Source organism: Nicotiana tomentosiformis, chromosome 12 (genome assembly GCF_000390325.3).
Source record: "Nicotiana tomentosiformis chromosome 12, ASM39032v3, whole genome shotgun sequence".
Classification (NCBI taxonomy): domain Eukaryota; kingdom Viridiplantae; phylum Streptophyta; class Magnoliopsida; order Solanales; family Solanaceae; genus Nicotiana; species Nicotiana tomentosiformis.
The window spans coordinates 11,588,407-11,607,847 of NC_090823.1; the positions used below are offsets into that span (position 1 = coordinate 11,588,407).

The 19,441-nt window shown below is 34.7% G+C and overlaps 2 protein-coding genes across 2 annotated transcripts; one reads left to right on the forward strand and one right to left on the reverse strand.

The window, feature by feature from the left end:
• Positions 1–5,297: 5,297 nt before the first annotated feature.
• LOC104105213 (F-box/LRR-repeat protein At3g03360-like) lies at positions 5,298–9,798 on the forward strand. The gene is made up of 3 exons (XM_009613468.4): positions 5,298–6,631; positions 7,124–7,294; positions 9,281–9,798. Exons 1-3 carry the CDS (start codon positions 5,312–5,314, stop codon positions 9,584–9,586), a joined length of 1,797 nt encoding a protein of 598 aa, XP_009611763.1. The 5' UTR covers positions 5,298–5,311; the 3' UTR covers positions 9,587–9,798.
• A 433-nt stretch (positions 9,799–10,231) lies between these two features.
• LOC138902233 (uncharacterized) lies at positions 10,232–10,573 on the reverse strand. Its single transcript, XM_070190081.1, has one exon. The coding sequence runs from the start codon at positions 10,571–10,573 to the stop codon at positions 10,232–10,234; it is 342 nt and encodes a 113-aa protein (XP_070046182.1).
• Between the last annotated feature and the right edge of the window lie 8,868 nt (positions 10,574–19,441).

A 19,441-nucleotide genomic window follows, 5' to 3' on the forward strand; every position in this document is an offset into this window, starting at 1 on the left:
ACCTTTGGCGCAGGTGCGGAGATGAAGGCGCAGGTGCGAGAAGAGCTGGACTTGGCAGCCTCCGCAGATGCAGGGAATTTGTGCGCATCAGCGGCTCCGTAGAAGCGGATTTTGGCGCGCAGAAGCGCAGGTGCGGTTTGGACGTGCGCACCTGCGGTCGCGCAGATACGGATAATTATGTCGCAGGTGCGGTCACACCTGGGCAGAAAAGAGAAATTCGAGGGTTTGATTTCATTCTTCGTTTTTGGACTTGAGAGCTCGGAATTTAGCGATTTTTCAAGGGATTTTCAGAGAAAACTTTGGGGTAATGATTCCTAACTCATTTTTGGTTGTATTCCATTAATCTATAGTTGTTTTCTCCATTTAGTTTCGGATTTTTGGGGTTGAAAATGGGAAAAATTGGAAGAACTTCTTCAATAAAGATTTCGAATTTTGAAAGGGGATTTGTGGTCGGATTTGAGTAATTCTTATTTGGTTGGACTCGTGAGTGAAGGGGTGTTCATATTTTATAAATTTTACCCGATTTCGAGACGTAGGCCCGGGTCGACTTTTTAGGGCAAATTTCGAATTTTTTGTTAAAATATTGATTTCATTAATTAGATGAGTCTATTATCGTTGTATTCATGATATGCAATTGTGTTTAGTTAGATTTGGACCATTCAGAGTCGGATAGTTGAGGAAAGGGCATTCTTACGGACTGTTTGAGCTTGGTTCGAGGTAAGTATCTTGTCTAACCTTATGTAAGGAATTTTTCCCTTAGGATTCGAGTCTTCTATGTTGATTGTAGTCGATGTACGCAATGTGACGAGTGCGTGCTCAAACTTATTTGTGAAAAGTTGGCCTTTTAGGATTCTTAGGTCCTTATATTCACTGAGTATGAAGTTGTTCTTGATATGATTAAGTTCCTATTTACTAGTTTCACCTTTACATGCTTTAATTAGAATTAATTGCTTTCAGGATTCACTCTTATTTGACTTAACTGAAGATTTTACCTCCTCTATTGTCATGCTATCTTTTCATAACTGCTTATATTTATTTAAAATTATTATTATATCATCTTATAATTTGTTCAGTCTTAATTGAGGTTATGATTATCTTTCCGCTGCTTATCCTTAATTAAATTATTGAAAATCCTTAGAAATTCCTCAATATCCTACATCTTAGTCGACTTGTTTTATTTGGAATTATTTGACTCGTGTTAGTTTCCCTGTTATTGAAATGTATATTGTGGGATCGTTGATACACATTAGTTTCTCTTTATTGAGTTGTTCGCTTTACGCCTAGCATTCCTTATTGTGGTTATTCCTTGTGAATTGGTTCTATCGTTTCTTTGTGAATTAAAGTTCTCGAATTGATTTACTTGTTGTACTTTGTATTATTGTCATTGTTGCTATGGTACTTATTGTAGTGATGCACGAGGTTTCTGCCGTGCGGTTGTTATTATTGTGATGCACGAGGTTTCTGCCGTGCGGTTGTTATTATGGGGTTGCACGAAGTTTTGGTTTTCATTGTTTAATCAGCTATTTCCTATTTATTTTATTTCAGAAATCTAAAACAAAAAATGGATTTTGAAGACAAAATAGAAAGAAAAGAACTTATTTTGCATCGCTCAAAATTGACAACCAGTCATACAGAATTTCATTAAGTAATTTTCTCTATTGGGTTAAGGGCAAGATATACATGGGGATCTATATAATAATTCAGAGAAAATAAAGAGTTAGAAAGTTAGACAAAACAAAAAGGTTTTAAAATAGAATCAATTAGTTTCAATGAGTTCTTAACTTTCACTAATTTCACTAAAGATTTTTATATACGTTCTTCTATAGATATGGAAATAGAATGGAAATATAGAATTTTTTTTAATTGAATTCTGAAAATAGGTCGATGGGGAAAATGAAACTCCCCACCTTGGAATAGAAATGATGTTTATTTTTTTGTCAACAAAAAAGTTATTATTCAGTAAATAGAGGATTTCTGAATTCTATTATTTTATCTATCAATCAGAAAAACGAAGCGAGTTCCATTACGTATTGATTGGTGAGCTAATCAATATCAAATATGAAAGGGAAATCGTTAAATTATTTAATTAGATAATAATTGAATTCTTTTTTCAAGTTGATTCAAATTATATATATATATATGGGTTGTGCATGTGGCAAGATAAGGTGGAAATATTATTATGCACGTGTGGCGAGATAAGGTGGGCATTTATGTTACTATTGCACACGTGGCGAGACAAGGTGGACTGTATTAGAGATTGATTTGTGATGATTTGTGGCGTGGGGGCATTCTTGTTGTTGATATTTGTGAAGTGGTATACATACCTGTATGAGCTTTATCTTGTGAAAGCTGTGAGAAAATATTCTACGTGATGTCCGTTCTTTTTCCTTATGTTTATTTGCTGATGTGTACTATGGTAGGACACTCACAAGCATACACGTAGTTAAGCACTCTTATTGGATAAGAGGTGTTCTTGATATTGTTGAGCATAGATGCCCACCCTTGTTTACTTGCCTTCTATGTGAGAATGACTCTATTAGCACGTGAGTCGTCAGTGTGGTTATGAGGTGTTATGAGGGCACAGAATGCCAGGTGTTAGGGTTCAGGTATTGAGACCCATGAGTTGTGATATGTCCGAGGTTCGATACCTCGTGGAGTTGTTGACTAAAACCTGATGTAAAAACGGTTGTAGTTGCTGAGTTATTACTTGTCCTTGCTGTATTTGTGATTTTAGATTTAGGTTGTGTTCCATTCACCTTTCTGTATCATTTTTATGATATTCCGCTGATACTTGTTGTTTCCTTCCTTATTGCCATTATTGTATTGTGATCCATATTGCATAGTCTTTATGTAGACATCATACTTCTGTTGTTCATGTACTTATATCTGTTCAGTTTATTAGACCAGTGGGTTTCTTGACTCTTTCTCATCACTACTCTACCGAGGTTAGTTTTGATACTTACTGGACACCGTTGTGGTGTGCTCATGCTACTCTTCTGCACATTTTTGTGCAGATCCAGGTAGTTGTTCGTTAGCTAGCTGTGGAGACTCGAGGTAAACCTGCTGCTGCATTCGCAGGCTTCGGAGTCACCTTTCAGTTTTCGTTTTGCACTGTTTATTCTTATTTCTGGATAGTTGTATTTAGAAGTTTTTCTAGCAAACACTCTGTAGAGCTTATGACTTGTACTACCGATTTTGGGAATTGTAAGAGATTCTATTTAATTAATGTTGTTATTTTAATTATTGTTAGGTTTACCTAGTTCGTAAGACTAGGTGCCATCACGATACCCAAACAGAGAAAAAATTGGGTCGTGACTGTTTAGAAATAATGAAACCTTGGTGAGATCTTAATGAGCAGTGAACTAGTGCCAGATAGCGTAGTTTAGAAGAATATGTCTAGTAAATTATGTCAGTTGCTCGGAAGAGAATTACGACACCCGAAGTACTCACGATCGGTAGAGAATTCTTAGGCGAATTTATAGGAAACGTAGCGGGGAGGATTCCGAAGATTGAAGATATCATAACCCTAGACTTTTCCAATCTTGTCTACACCATTTGCTTTGTTAATTATAAATTACAACATTTTAATTACTTTACTCTTAGTTAGTAAACACTCCAACTCATTATTTAATATTTCTGGAGGTTGAATATTTGAATTCTTGCGAAACTAGTGGTTGTGCTTAATGGAGATGTATTATTCACTCTTTAAAAGATTAATTAATTAAATTACCAAGAACAATTTTCAAGTTGATTAATAGATCCGGATAAAAAAAATAGAAAAAAGCAAGAAACAAAAAATACAAGAGTAATACTTGAAAATCAAACTATAAATGAAATAAATAATAATCATAACTTTACAAAACAATTAAAGAACATGAATATATGCCTCGTTCTTTGCGTATTAGAACCGTCTCTTCAGTTACCTACAATTTTAAATTATTAGAGCTTGAGTATTTAATAATGACTAGTTCTAGGTACGCGATTTGCGCGTGTACCCAATACAAATGAATATATTATTTTAAAAATATATATTAAATAATGTGATTGGCTTGTAAAATAAAAGTTAAAAAAAATATAAGCTACTAAAAAGATGATTGTTGATCGCGAAGAAATCTTGGCCATAGAAGTCCTCAAATACATAATTATGATTTATGAGGATTTCTGAGAGAATATTTTATGAAAATTATTGATATATTTGTGACCTAAGTAAACAAATAATAAGATTTCTCAAATAAAATAAATTTAAAAATTAAATATTTTGGTCTTTTGGAAATAAAGATGTTGGCTTATAGCTCATAAAAAGATTGGATAAGTCAAAACATCTAAAAATTACTAATGTGGCCTTAATATTTTACAACAAATAATTAAATATATAGAAATATCGAAAATCGTAATTTGTTGAAATAATTAAAAAGACGATGACAATTCGTTAAGAATAGATTTCGTATATAAGTTGAATATGTTTTTATTAAAATTAAAATTAGGACACCAACGATGATATCTTTCTTCTTTCATTGGTTAACAAAGAAAATTGCATCTTGCTGAGCCTTAAGTTTTATTTTTCTCATAAATGAAAATATTTTGTTTTTGTTCTTCATGCATATAGCATGCGTGAGCCCTTTATATTATGACTATTGCATAGAAGTTCATATATAAAAGGATTTAATGTGCAAATTTTTTAGTTGATTTTAAATTTTTATATTTTAGAAAAATAATTTAATAACTATTTTATCCAATGTGAAAGTTATTTTTAAAAGATAAAAAAAACGAATGATATTTCGCTAAGGGTTTCTTGCTATAAAAAATTATTATTTGTTGAAATACTTAGAAAAGAGATAATGACAATTCGGTTAGAATAAAATTTGTCTATAAGTTCAATAACGTTTTCTATCAAACTATGGGCAGACAAAGATGATATTTTATTGGCCGACGAAGCAAATTGTAATCTTGGTGATTCTAAGTTTTCTTTTCCTCAGAAATATTTTGTTTCCATTCTTGTATGAGTCCTATATATGTTAGGACTAATTTCATAGGAGTTCAAAACATGGAAGGATTTAATATGTACTAAAATTTTAGTTAATTTAAATTCCTAAAAATTTAGAAAAAAGCTTAAATTATATTTTTTGTCTGATTTGAAATTTATTTTTATAGGGCAAAAAGACGAATAATATTTATCTAAGGATGTTCGTACTTTTAATATGACCAAACAATACTACCATAATAATAATACATGTTATTTATTATAGTGTAAAATATTGACTATCTCCTTAAATTCTTCATTATAAAAATATTTTAAATTTAAAATACTCCAATGGAAACACAGAGCAAAATCATGGCGAGAGGAGATAGAGACCGACTGAGTGATTTGCCCGACGAAATTCTAATTCACATCCTCTCTATGTTGCCGGAGAGTGACAATAAATTAATTGTGAGAAGCAGCGTATTATCTAAACGATGGAGATTTCTTTGGAAGGCCGTCCCAATATCACTCGATTTCGGCCGATTCGTGGTAAAAGGGAATCGTGATTTCGTGGGTTCCGTCAACAGAGAGCTTCATTATTGGAGATCTTTCGAGAAAATTCGAACATTCAGGGTCGTTCTCTATAATTACGAGGAGATGAGTAAAGTTAAAGATGTTGATTTATGGGTATATTTTGCAATTAAAGTAGCTAATGTTGAAGATTTTACACTTGAAATTGAATCTGATAGTCACTTATATGAGTTTCCTCAGTTTGCATATAAGAATACATCGCTGAGGAATTTGGTTTTAAGCGGCTGCAAACTGAACCCTTCTGGTAGTGTTAACTGGACTAGTCTCGTCTCTCTTTCCATTAGGAACATTGAATTGACAGATGGTGTAATGGGAAAAGTATTATCTGGTTGCCCTAACTTGGAGTGCTTGGAACTGTCCGTCCCAATATCACTCAATTTATTTGTAAAAGGGAATCGTGATTTCGTGGGTTCCGTCAACAGAGAGCTTCATTATTGGAGATCTTTCGAGAAAATTCGAAAATGCATGATCGTTCTCTATAATTACGTGGAGATGAGTAATGTTAAAGATGTTGATTTATGGGTATATTTTGCAATTAAAGTTGCTAATGTTGAAGATTTTTCACTTGAAATTATTCTTCAAAATGAATATGAGTTACCTCAGTTTGCATATAAGAATACATCGCTGAGGAATTTGGTTTTAACCCGCTGCAAACTGAACCCTTCTGGTAGTGTGAACTGGACTAGTCTTGTTTCTCTTTCAATCAGGAGACATAGATTGACGGAGGGAGTAGTGGAAAAGGTATTATCCGGTTGCCCTAACTTGGAGTGCTTGAAATTAGTACAAGTTTGGGGCATTCATCGTTTGGAAATCAGCTCTGTGAAGCTGAGAAAACTGATTATTGAAGAGTACACATATGGGAAGCTAGAAATATTAGCCCCATATATTCATCATTTGCAAATTTCGGGGTCCTGCAAAGGGATACGCTTAAAGCAGAAAAATGTGGCTTCACTTATCACCACAGATCTTGACTATTCAAATTTTTATGAGAATTTGGAGGAGGAGTTAAGCTGTTTGAATGAATTTCTTCACGGTGTTGCCCATGTTGAGAATCTTGAATTGAGTCCCTGGTGCATTGAGGTCTGTTCATACTCTGCGCTATCCAATATTTAGAATCTCTTTTCGTTTTGCAACTTTTTATTTACTAGTTTAGTAACATTAACAGTGCCACTACTTACGATAATCTATTAATTAATTTATTAAGTAGTTAATAATTAAATTCTCATGACAAAATCGGTTGGACAATGGCAGGTGTTTGAGATAAGACCTTTAGAACAAAATTTTGGACAATGAACTGTGAGAGTAAAGTGTTTTCAATGGACCGAACAACATGTTAAATTGGGATTTGTTTTACATTGATCATACACTTTTAAGTCATGTGAATGGATTTTTTGAAATGTTCAAAAGTTCATCTTCTGATTTCCAAACCGACCTTGAACACTTTGATGTGCAAAACGCAGTCGCATTGTCCAAGTTGTTTTTACGAATTATTCAACAATTTGCATTTCATTTGTTAACTACGTCACATTTCCTTGTTTTGACATATTCTGGTTTTTCTATTTGGTTTATAAGCTCCTGTCCATATTGGAGTTGAAAGGCTGGAAGTCTCCACCATCAAGCCGGAAATTCTTAAAACTTAATGCAGCCTTGGAACAGTTGGACTTCCCTGGAGTTTGTAGCTTTCTACAGAGTTCATCGGATCTTGAGACATTGGTCATTGACTGGGACTATCATGATTCAAGAGTAAGTTTCCTTTAGACCTATATTTTTGTTCATTTTATCAATCACCAAACAACTATTAGTGGAAGAAGATGTCACATATCAACACATTTCTAGTTTCAAGTACTTTTGGAAAAAAAAAAAATCATAGAAGATGTAAGAATTGAACTGGTTCAACCCTCAAGGGAAGATTGAGAAAGCTTCAATGTTTGACAGAAGTATCGGATATAAGCAAAACCTTCGTGGCACTATGACCCTATTATGGAAAAGATTATAGAGTTGATTTAAGGTAAAGAAGTCAAGGTGTGGCTGATTCTTTAGCTGGATAGAGCCACCTATTGGACGCAGTCACGCAGAGAAGAAATCTTTCAGCTTTCACTCACTACCAAGAGAAGCTAGAGAAAAATGATGAGAACAGAGCTATACAAAAAATGCAAATAATTATTTACCGTCCCGCAACATATAGAGGAGTTGCAACTGTATGTTTGACAAGAAGTTGGCTAAATGGCTACTATTTAAACAACAGAATTTTTTACGGCAAAAGGAGGAATATACATAGCCTTAAGTTTAGTTATATTTCCTTGCTAGTTTTCTGGTGCAACTTGGCCTATGTAAATACGTAGATTCCTTGTTAGATATGATCAGGAAATTGCACAATATGTAAATTTAGACGAACTTTCTTAGTGCCTTCCATTCCATTTATAAAATTTACCTTCCTTATCCCCCAAAAAAAAAAAAGTTGGCTACATGGTTCTGTCTATTCATAACAGTTTCAGCTCTAAATTCAAACACACAACAATACAAAAATGTAAATAATTCTTGTGTTCTTCAAAGAAGGGAGAACAAACAGAAAGTCTTGAGCTTAAAGACAGAAAAATGATGAGAACAGAGCTGAACTAAAATAATTTCTAAAGCCCTATTTATTCGAACCGGATGAAAACATATACTAATATTCTCCACAACTCAAAATAAGGCAAAAAGTTGAAATCTTGGACAAACAAACAAGGAATATCCAAACCTGAAGAGGAAATAGAAGTCCTTTCACAAATTGTAACCAAACCCTTCAAAATGTCAGTCTTTTCATTACCAAGACATACAAGTGGAAGCTCCCTTCCTTCAGAATTCGAAAGAAGGCCCAATAATGCAACAAGATGAACTTCCCGATTAGATCTTTTTGTGAGTTGACAAGTAACTTGAGAATACTCCTCACATTTTCTCCTTTTTAGTTCTTATGGGAACAATGTGCAGAGGAGCAAGTCTCCAAAGTCAGAAGCTATTGTCGTAAAGCTCATCAAGTACTTAGGCTACTTATGCTTCACATCATAAATAGGAGTCCTCGTATACAGAAACACTCTTTTTGCTTACACACAACAGCATTCACAATAATTTAAGAGTCAGTTTCCACCCAAATGTTTCTAATACCATGTTTAGGACAACTTTTAAGCCCATGGGAAAGTGCAAATGCTTCAGCCATATTGTTTGTTCCATGGCCTAGTGAGTGTATATTCCATAATAATATAATCTGAACAGTTCCTCGCTATGCATCTGCTCCACAATGTCCTTGTCTGCAATTGCCATTCGTTTTTAGTTTTACGCATCCTTGATCAGGTTTGTTCATGGCCTAGTGAGTATTTCTCGATGTGTTCACAGAGATTGCTCCAGGTAATGCGTAGATAGAGAAATTTCTTATTGTTACTATCAAAATTGATTCTGAGTAAGCAAGTTCGACAGCCAGCTTTGTTGTAGTTGTAGCAAAAAGATGTTTTAATAGGGGAGGGTTGCACTCAGTACTCACCTTCATGCTGGGAGATAAAGGATTGGCTTCAATGAAGCTTTGAAACATCTTTTTTCTTGTTTGCATGTACCACTTTGTAACATTTGCGAAGCACTTGACATGTTCCTTGAATCAAGAAATTCATCACCTTTTTATTTTGTACACAATCAACTCCTTGGTTTTCTACTTACATCTAAGGAGAATAAACGGTTAATATAGCAGATTTTTTCTTGCAGGAGATACTGTCAAAGTACACAAATGAGGATGAACAGCGCAGGAGGTTTGAGACATATAATTTTAACAGCTCATTGCTACATTTAAAGACCATCAAGATCATTAACTTTGATGGACCATTAAGTGGAAATAAGTCTATACTGCCATATATAAAATATTTTCTCAAGAATGCAACAACGCTAGAAAAGTTCGTCATTGCAGCCAAATTCAAAGGGAGTGATGTGCCTCAGGATTATGTTAAAATGGCACAGGAGTTCCAAAGCTTTCCAAGATCCTCTGCGCAAGCTTCAGTTGTCTTTTCATATTGATAACATTTTGCCCCTATCATTTGTTACCCTAGCTGTTACTTTATGTTTTGAGATTGGTTTTGTAGCTTATAGAGAATGTTAAGATTGTGCTTGTCCTTTTCCAAGGAGTTGTTAGTAGCTCTTGATATCTAAGTCACAGCGTGCGAAAGCTTGCTCTAAATGTTTTGTGATTTCTATTATTTTGGCTGAATGCTGATAATGATTTTATACTATGATTTTTTTTAGGGTGAAAATTATTTTGAAGGGAATAGTATTTCAAGATTCATTATGTATCCATGGACTAGTTTCTGTTGGCCTGTGTTGTTTTTAATTCAACAACAACAACAAACCCAGTTTGATCCCAACATGTGGGGTCTGGGGAGGGTAGTTTGTACGCAGACCTTACCCCTACTTAATGCAGGTAGAGAGGTTGTTTCCAATAGACCCTCGGTTCAGGAAGGGCAAGAAGAAGAAGAGGAAAGCAAGGAAGGAAGAAAGATGGAAGAGAAAAGAAAAGGGAGAGATAAAGGATAAGTAGTACCAAATAATAGCAACAGGGAATACAATACCTGAGGCGAACAAAATCACATAGCGTAATAAAAATCTAAGAATATGAAGGGACATGCATGCTACTAAGACTATCGGTGAACAACTATAAACTACCTACTAACCTTCTACCTTAATTCTCGACCTCAACACCCTCCTATCAAGGGTCATGTCCTCAGTGAGCTGAAACAGTGTCATGTCCTGCCTAATCACCTCTCCCCAGTACTTCTTAGGCCTACCTCGACCTCTTCTCAAATTCTCCATGGCCAACCTCTCACACCTCCTGACATGAAAATCAATGCTTCTTCTCTTAACATGTCCGAACCATCTCAGCCTCGACTCCCGTATCTTGTCCTCCACGGAAGCTACTCCCACTCTGTCCCGGATAGTCTCATTCTTAATCCTATCTCTCCTCGCACACCCACACATCCATCTCAACATTCTCATCTTTGCTACTCTCATCTCCTGCACGTGAGAGTTATTGACTAGCCAACACTCAGCCCCATACGTTTGACTAGCCAACACTCAGCCCCATACGTCATAACTGGTCGAACCACCACTCGATAAAACTTATCCTTAAGTCTTAGCGGCACATTCCTATCACACAAAACACAGGAAGCGAGCCTCCACTTCATCCATCCCGCTCCGATGCGATGTGCGACATCTTCGTCAATCTCCCCGTTACCCTGGATAATAGACCCGAGATACTTAAAACTCGCTCTCTTGGGGATAACTTAAGCATCAAGCTTAACCTCTACGTCTGCATCATGGGTCCCGTCACTGAATTTGCATTCCAAGTATTCTGTCTTGGTTCTACTCAGTTTGAAACCTTTAGACTCCAAGATCTGTCTCCAAACCTCTAACCTCGCGTTAATTCCGCTACGCGTCTCATCAATCAACACTATATCATCGGCAAATAGCATGCACCAAGGCACTTCCCCTTGGATGTGACGCGACAGTACATCCATCGCCAAGGCAAATAAAAATGGGCTAAGAGTCGATCCCTGGTACAACCCCATCACCACAGGGAAATGCTTCGAGTCACTACCCACAGTTTTAACCCGAGTCTTAGCATCATCATACATATCCTTAATCACCCTAATGTACGCTACCGGAACACCGCTAACCTCCAAACACCTCCACATGACCTCCCTCGGAACTTTATCGTATGCCTTCTCAAGGTCAATAAACACCATATGCAAATCCTTCTTCCTCTTCCTGTACTGCTCCACTAATCTCCTTACTAGATGAATCGTTTCCGTAGTCGAACGCCCCTGCATGAATCCAAACTGATTCTCAGAAATAAACACACACCTCCTCACCCTGCCCTCCACCACCCACTCCCAAACCTTCATAGTGTGACTCAACAACTTGATACCCCTATAATTGTTGCAATTTTGGATATCACCCTTGTTCTTGTAAAGCGGAACCATCGTACTCCACCTCCATTCTTCGGCCATCTTCTTTGTCTTAAAAATAACATTAAACAGCCCAGTGAGCTACTCCAAACCTGCCTGCCCCGCGCTCTTCCAGAATTCTACCGGGATTTCATCTGGCCTCGTCGCTCTGCCCCTGCACATCTTACGCATCGCCCCTTCCACCTCCTCTACCGTAATCCGCCTACAGTACCCAAAATCTTACGCCTGTGTTGTTTTTAATTGGTGGAAAAAGTTATTTCTGGAAACTATTTCTATACTACAGCTCTGTAACTATTTTGTGCATGTATGCTATTATTTTCCTTCTTACCAAAATGAGAATAAAGCATTCCCAACTTGAAAGAGGTGGAACCGAAAAATTCTTAACTCAATTATCCATTGGGACAGCACATTGACCAATAATTTATAAGATACTTTGCACGTGTATATCACGTGTGAGTTATTAACTCAATTTTAATTGTACACATATTCTGAAAGTATTTGTTTGAGTTGTAAAGTCTTTATGTAATGTTAAAGTACTGTATTAAATTATGACCAATTAATTCCACTCATAGTTTGACAGACCACCCTTTTCCTTCTTTTACTAAGAGACACTGAAAAGGTGTAACTTCTTGAAAACCGATTCTTGAAAAATTATAAGTCTTGGAAACAAAGGTAGCTTTTCTTCTTCCATTTCTTTAATATGATTCCTTTTTAATTGAATACTAACAAGTATTCACTTTGGTCCACAATAAGTCGAGTTTTTGACCAATATTGTCCATTATTTTTTAAGGTAAATCTATTTTGGTCCCTCAAATATAACCCTGAGCATATTTAGTCTCTTAAGTATGCTAAAGTGAAGCATATTTAGTCTCACTAACACAATATGTTCAAAAACTAACGTTGTTACCCAACTTTGATTCATGAAGTAAATCTTCTGCTCTGCAGCAAAACGTTTCCTCTCCTTTATTGGATAACACAAACTATCACTTTAATTTCTCATTTTTAGATAATGTCTTCTAAAATTTTGACCTTGAAAATATCCCCTTCTGTGCTAGTTTTCAATGAGAAAATGACACTATATAGTTTCTCTAAAAATAATAACCGAAAAGAAGTATGAAATTTGTATATTTTTTTGTATATATGTACATTTAAAAATTTCGGTTGATTTTTCTAAAAAGAAAAGTTACAATTTGAAAAAATAGAGCTGTCAGGATCACTTCTAGGCATATTATTGAAGCAAACGAATAACCATGTTGTATTATCACTTTTAGCCCGTGCTAGAAACTATTTACATATGGTAGCAGAAAAAGTATATAAAATTTGTATCATTTTTGTATATGTGTGTATATATATATATATATATATATATATATATTTTGTATGTTAATATACAAAAACTATACAAATTTTATGTACTGTTTGCAAATTTTTGTAAATGATATATATAATATACAAAATATATAAATTTTATATATTTTTCGGCTATTATTTTTATAGCGGCTATACAGTGTCATTTTCTCATTGAAAACTGGCACAGAAGGGGATATTTTCAAGGTCAAAATTTTAGAATACATTATCTAAAAATGAGAAATTAAAGTGATAATTTGCGTTATCCAATAAAATAGGAGAAAACATTTTGGTTCAGAGCAGAAGATTTGCTTCATAAATCAAAGTTGGGTAACACCGTTAATTTTTGAACACATTGTGTTAGTAAGACTAAAGGTGCTCCACTTTAGCATAATTAAGGGACTAAATATGCTCAGGGCTATATTTTAGGGACCAAAATAGACCTACCCTAAAAGATAAGGGACAATATTGACCAAAAATTTTAATAAGTGACCATTTTATCTTTGACACACCCATTAAGGAAATACGAACTCCTAGAGAAATAAAGATGTATTTACTAAATTAACTTTAATTAATTATTAATTTGACACATTGGAATATGTAAATAAGGGTAAATTTTGAAAAAAAATAATATTAATTCCTTCTTGATTATATAAATGGACACTTATTTTGGACCAAAATAAAAAAGTAAAATGATCACTTATTGTGGACCAAAGGGAGTATGTACTAATAGCCTTTAAACCTTCACATGTAAGGGTAAATCTGGTACACATGATCCTCCCTACTTTTCACTTGTGGGATTACACTGAATTTATTGTTGTTATTATTGTTGTTATTACTAACAATTATGTACCATGACCGATAAAACAGAAAAGTTTGTACATGTTCCAAGGACAAATTAATAAAACTCTATATGAAAAAATGAATAATATTATAAAGGAAAAGTAAATATTAGTAATTGGACACCTGCGTTGCACGTATATTCTATATCAATTATTACATAATTTATGTATTCCTTGTATTTTACTTTTTTTTGTATGTTTCAATAAGAATGCCAATATTTATTCGATGCATATATAAGTCTCACTAATTTAGTAGAGATGTTATTCATTAAATTTCAGATAATATTATTCAGAACAATAGGACGCAGTTTAAAATAAAAATAAATAATTCAAGAGTAATAATATATATATATATATTATTATATATATATATATTATTATATTATAAAAAGAAAGTAGTATACAAATATATTAAACAAAGTAATATGCTAATAAAAGTTTCTATTAACAATGCAATGATACTAAATATTGGATAATATAATGAAGAAAAATACAAAAAAGTTATTCAATGACTATACAAATCTCTTTAATTTAATAGAATTTTATTCATTAAAATTCAGATAATATTATTGAGAACAATATGATTATTATTATTCACAGTTATTACCAAAAAAAACAATATGATTATTTATAATAATAAAATATTTAAAGAGTAATAAAATATATATCTTCTTTTATATTACAAAAAGAAAGTAGTAGACAAAAATATTAAATAAAGTAATATACTAATAAAAAATTTGTATTAACAATGTGATTATATTAAATATTGGATAATATAATAAAAGAATATATAACAAAAAAGTTATTCGATGACTATATAAGCCCCTTTAATTTAATAGAGATTTTATTCATTAAAATTCAGATAATATTATGACAACAACATAATACAATTTATTCAATAACTATATAAGTCCCTTTAATTTAATAGCGATTTTATTATTGGGTATCACATTGACAAATAAGATGACAATTGAAATTTATTAAAGCAATACGATCTAATTTATTCAAACAAGCCCGATCATAATTTAATTTATTTAATATTTTTTTAAAATTGACTACGCATCGCGCGGGTACGACTACTGGTATATTTAAGATCACAAGATTCAATAGAATATTTGTACGTTATACACTTCTTTACCTTAAGACACGAATTAAATCACGCTTATTTACACATAAAATATGACAGGCAAGTATAAACTAACAAATTCTAATTGCACACATGATATACAAAAAACTATCACGAAAATCAAAAAGGTTGAAAATCAGATCCTTAACTAATTTGAGAACGTGAGCTTACACTTTTAGAAGGGAAATTTTGGAGCAATGGTAAAGTTATCTCCGTATATTTGTGCCATGAAATTAGCCACTGATACTTGTATCATGGTAGGTTGCCTACATCACACCTATTGGGGTATGATCCTTCCCGAAGATCCTATGTGAACGCAAGATACTTCATACGCCGAGAGCTTACACTTTTGAATTTCCTAGATATTAGAAGCGACGTTTTACAACCTTAATTATCACTTCAAGTATTATGTTTAGATTTTCAAAATAATAAAAACAAAAAAGAATTAACCCAAAAAGAAAAAGTATAAAATAAAGCAAAATAATCCCAAAAAAATGGAGATGTATTATTCACTCTTTAAGAAGTTAATTAATTAAATTACCAAGAACGATTTTCAAGGTGATTAATAGATTCGGATATAAAAAAAAAGCAAGAAACATAGTAATAAAGAACATGAATATTATAGCAACAGTATGATGACCCAAAAGGTCATCTTATGTTTTAGAACTCGATTATGTGTTTCGAGGCCTTCAAAACCTCATTTTATTCGTCCTCGATTTGCGTGCGCAGCCCGGGCGTGTTTTCGGAAAGCTTTTATGTTGAAAGTTGATAAAAATATTAACTTTTGCCTTTAAAAGTTGATTTAGTTGACTTCGGTCATCGTTTTGAGTAAACGGACCCGGATTCATATTTTGATAGTCCCGATGGGTCCGTATCGAAATATGAGACTTGGGAGTATGCCCAGAATCAAATTCCGAGGTCCCTAACTCGAGATATGATTTTTTGTTAAAAATGGAAAGACTAAATATCTAATGGTTTTAAGAATTTGGTTAATATTTGATCTTGTTGGTATCGGGCCGTATTTTGGTTTCGGAGCCCGGTACAGGTTCATTATGATATTTAACACTTGTCTGTGAATTTTAGTGAGAAACGGAGTTGGTTTGATGTGATTCGGACGTCCGGTTGTGAAGTTAGAAGTTTTAAAACTTTCTTGAAAATTTCATTCAATTTGGTGCTAAATTCGTAGTTATAGGTGTTATTTTGGCGATTTGATCGCGCAAGCAAGTTCGTATGATATTTTAAGACTTGTGTGCATATTTGGTTTGGAGCCCCGAGGGCTCGGGTGAGTTTCAGATAGGCTATGGGATATTTTGAACTTAGAAAAATCTGGAATTTGGCTTTAGGTGTCATCTGGTGTTTTCTTTTTCGCGTTCACGAAGGTACTCTCGCGAACGCGAAGAGTGAATTGGTCTGAAGAAGAATTTTTTCTACGCGAACGCGGATACTGGGTCACGAATGCGGAGCGATGGAGGCTTTACCCTTCGCGAACGTGACCAGCTCAACGCGAACGCGAAGTGTTAGGAACCTAGGGGAGGGGTCAGTCATTTCTTCTACGCGAACACGAGCAAATGGTTCGCGAATGCGAAGGCCAGGGGGCATAGCCTTCGCGAACGCGAGGAGAAATTCGCGATCGCGTAAGCCACTAATGCAAGCTCTTCGCGAACGCGGCAGGACCTTCGCGAACGTGAAGAAGACTTGCCTAGTGTTTTAAAAACAGAACTCAAATACGGGAATTAGCCATTCTTTCACATTTTCAAAAACTAGACGACCTATAGCGATTTTCAAGAGATAATTTCTTCCCCAACTTGTTGGTAAATGATTCTAAACTACTTTCTTTCAATTACCCATTACATTTTATGAATTTTTAACCTAAAATCTAGGGTTTTCATGGTGGAAATTGGAGGTTTGGGTAGAATTAGGGATTTTTGTATAATTGGAAATTAGATCTCAAATTGGGGTCAAATTTCAAAACTAATTACATATTCGGGCTCGAGGGTAAATGTGTGAATGAATTTTGGTCCGAACCTCGAGTTTTGACCAAGCGGACTTGGGGACGATTTTTGACTTTTTGGGGAAAAGTTTGAGAAATCTAAATTTATGCATTGTAGTTGGTTCCGTTAGCAATAATTGATGCTATTGAGTTAATTGTGGCTAGATACGAGTGGTTTGGAGGTGGATAATAAAGGAAAAGCGATAATTGAGCATTGACTGGCCTGCGGAGCGAGGTAAGTGTTGTGTCTAACTTTGACTCGAGAGATTAGGAACCCTTGACTTAATTGCTATGTGAAAATCCATGTGAGTGGCGCATAGGTGAGGTGACGAGTACCTATGCGCTGCCAATTTATCTGTTTTGCTTGTTTTCTTCCCATTCTTCTTATATTGTCTTTTTCTGTCTTAGCTGCTACATGCTTTACTTGTATTTCTATGCTTAATTGCTACTTGTTAGACATTGTTTCTATTTGTTGAAAGTATTAGTTCTTTCGTAGCTTCGTTGTCTCCTATTATTGGCTTAAGTTGCTGTTGGTACGTTCAAGGCATATTTTCTGGATTGGTCTCGTATTATTCGTGTAGATTCTATATTGATTAAGGTTTCTTTTCCTTGGTTCAGTTTGGTAATTATTTATTGTAAAGGCCTTGTGATTTATTCTATTGATTCTTTTTGTGCATGGAGTGTTTGAATCTGATATGGTGGGATCGGGTTGCGCGCCGCAACAGATGTAATAAGGGTGGATTGTGGTGAGATAAGGGTGAACTGTGATTGTAATTATTATGATACGGTGGGATCGGATTGCGCGTCACAACATGTGTAATAAGGGTGGATTGTGGTGAGATAAGGGTGAAGTGTGATTGTGATTATTATGATATGGTGGGATCGGGTTGCACGCCGCAACAATCTTTATGATTATATTCCCTTGAATGTGTTAACTGAACGGTAGACTTAAATTGTACTTAAGGATTGGTTATAGCTGAGCACTGATGATATGTTTCGAGAACTGTATTCATTCCTTGCAAGTTACTGCTTTATTTTATCTTGTCTTTCTTTCTGCTTTTATTATACACTATATGTAGGTTGTATTGTAAATGTCCCGCCGTAGCCTCGTCACTACCTCGTCGAGGTTAGGCTCGGCACCTACCAGTACATGGGGTCGGTTGTATTGATACTGCACTCTACACTTCCTGTGCAGATTTTGGAGCATGTAGTGGCTGATCGAGAGGTTGGTTGCAGCTTTTACAACTAGGAGACCCAAGGTAGTCTTGTTGGCATCCGCGGGCCCTGACGTCCCCTCCTATGCTCCCACATTTACTGTTTTACTTCCCTTCATAAACAGTTGTATCTTCTTTCGAACAAATGTTTGTAGCAAATCTTAATGTGTTCGTGGATTGTGACACCGGATTCTGGATAGTAATAGTAATAGTATTAGTAATCGTATATAAACAAAGAGGCTATTTACTTACTTCCGCATTTATTTTTACTGGTTTTAGCTTGTTTATTTATAACCACTGAAACGTAAAGCATTTGGCTAATTAAAACTCTAACGTTGATTTGCCTAGCAAGTGGGATGTTAGGCGTCATCACAATCTGGACGGGGAATTCCGGGTAGTCTCTTCATTTACCCACAATTTTAAATTTTGTAAAGACTTCATCGGTTTTGAAGAGCATAATAATGATAGGAAACTGAAGAGACCAAACACTACTACCATAGCAGATGTTATTTATTAGTATACTATAAAATATTGACCGTCTTCTTAAATTCTTCATGCTTTGAGAGAAACGATGAGAAATTAGCTTATAAAAATATTTTAAATTTACTTTACTGAAATTTGTACTCCAATGGAAACACAGCAAAATCATGGCGAGAGGAGGAGGAGACCGACTGAGTGATTTGCCCGACGGAATTAATTCACATCCTCTCTATGTTGCCGGAGAGTGACAATAAATTAATTGCGAGAAGCAGCGTATTATCTAAGCGATGGAGGTTTCTTTGGATGTCCGTCCCAATATCACTCGATTCCAACCGATTCCTTTGGGACAGGGAAAACGGAGTTCGTGATTTCGCGGGTTCCGTCAACAGAGAGCTTTATTATTGGAGATCTTTCGAGAAAATTCGAAAATGAACGTTCGTTCTCTCTAAATACGAGGAGATGAGTAATGTTATAGATGTTGATTTATGGGTATATTTTGCAATTAAAGTTGCTAATGTTGAAGATTTTTCACTTGAAATTGAATGTACTGATCACTTATAGGAGTTTCCTCAGTTTGTATATACGAATACATCGCTGAGGAATTTGGTTTTAAGCGGCTGTAAACTGAACCCTTCTGGTAGTGTTAACTGGAGTGGTCTCCTTTCTCTTTCCATTAAGGACATGATTCCGGAATCTAAATGTGGTCTTTTTGGACTTAAAAGATTGAAATAAGTAAAAAAAAAATTAGTGACCAAACTATATATAGCGTTTTTTTAAGGGCGTTATATATGAAGCTGATTAGACGTCTATGTATAGCGCGGTTTATTAAGGCGCTATATATATAACGCCTTAATAAACCGAGCTATACATGTTCAAATACTCGCCCCCTTCCCTTCCCCACGTTCAAAACAGA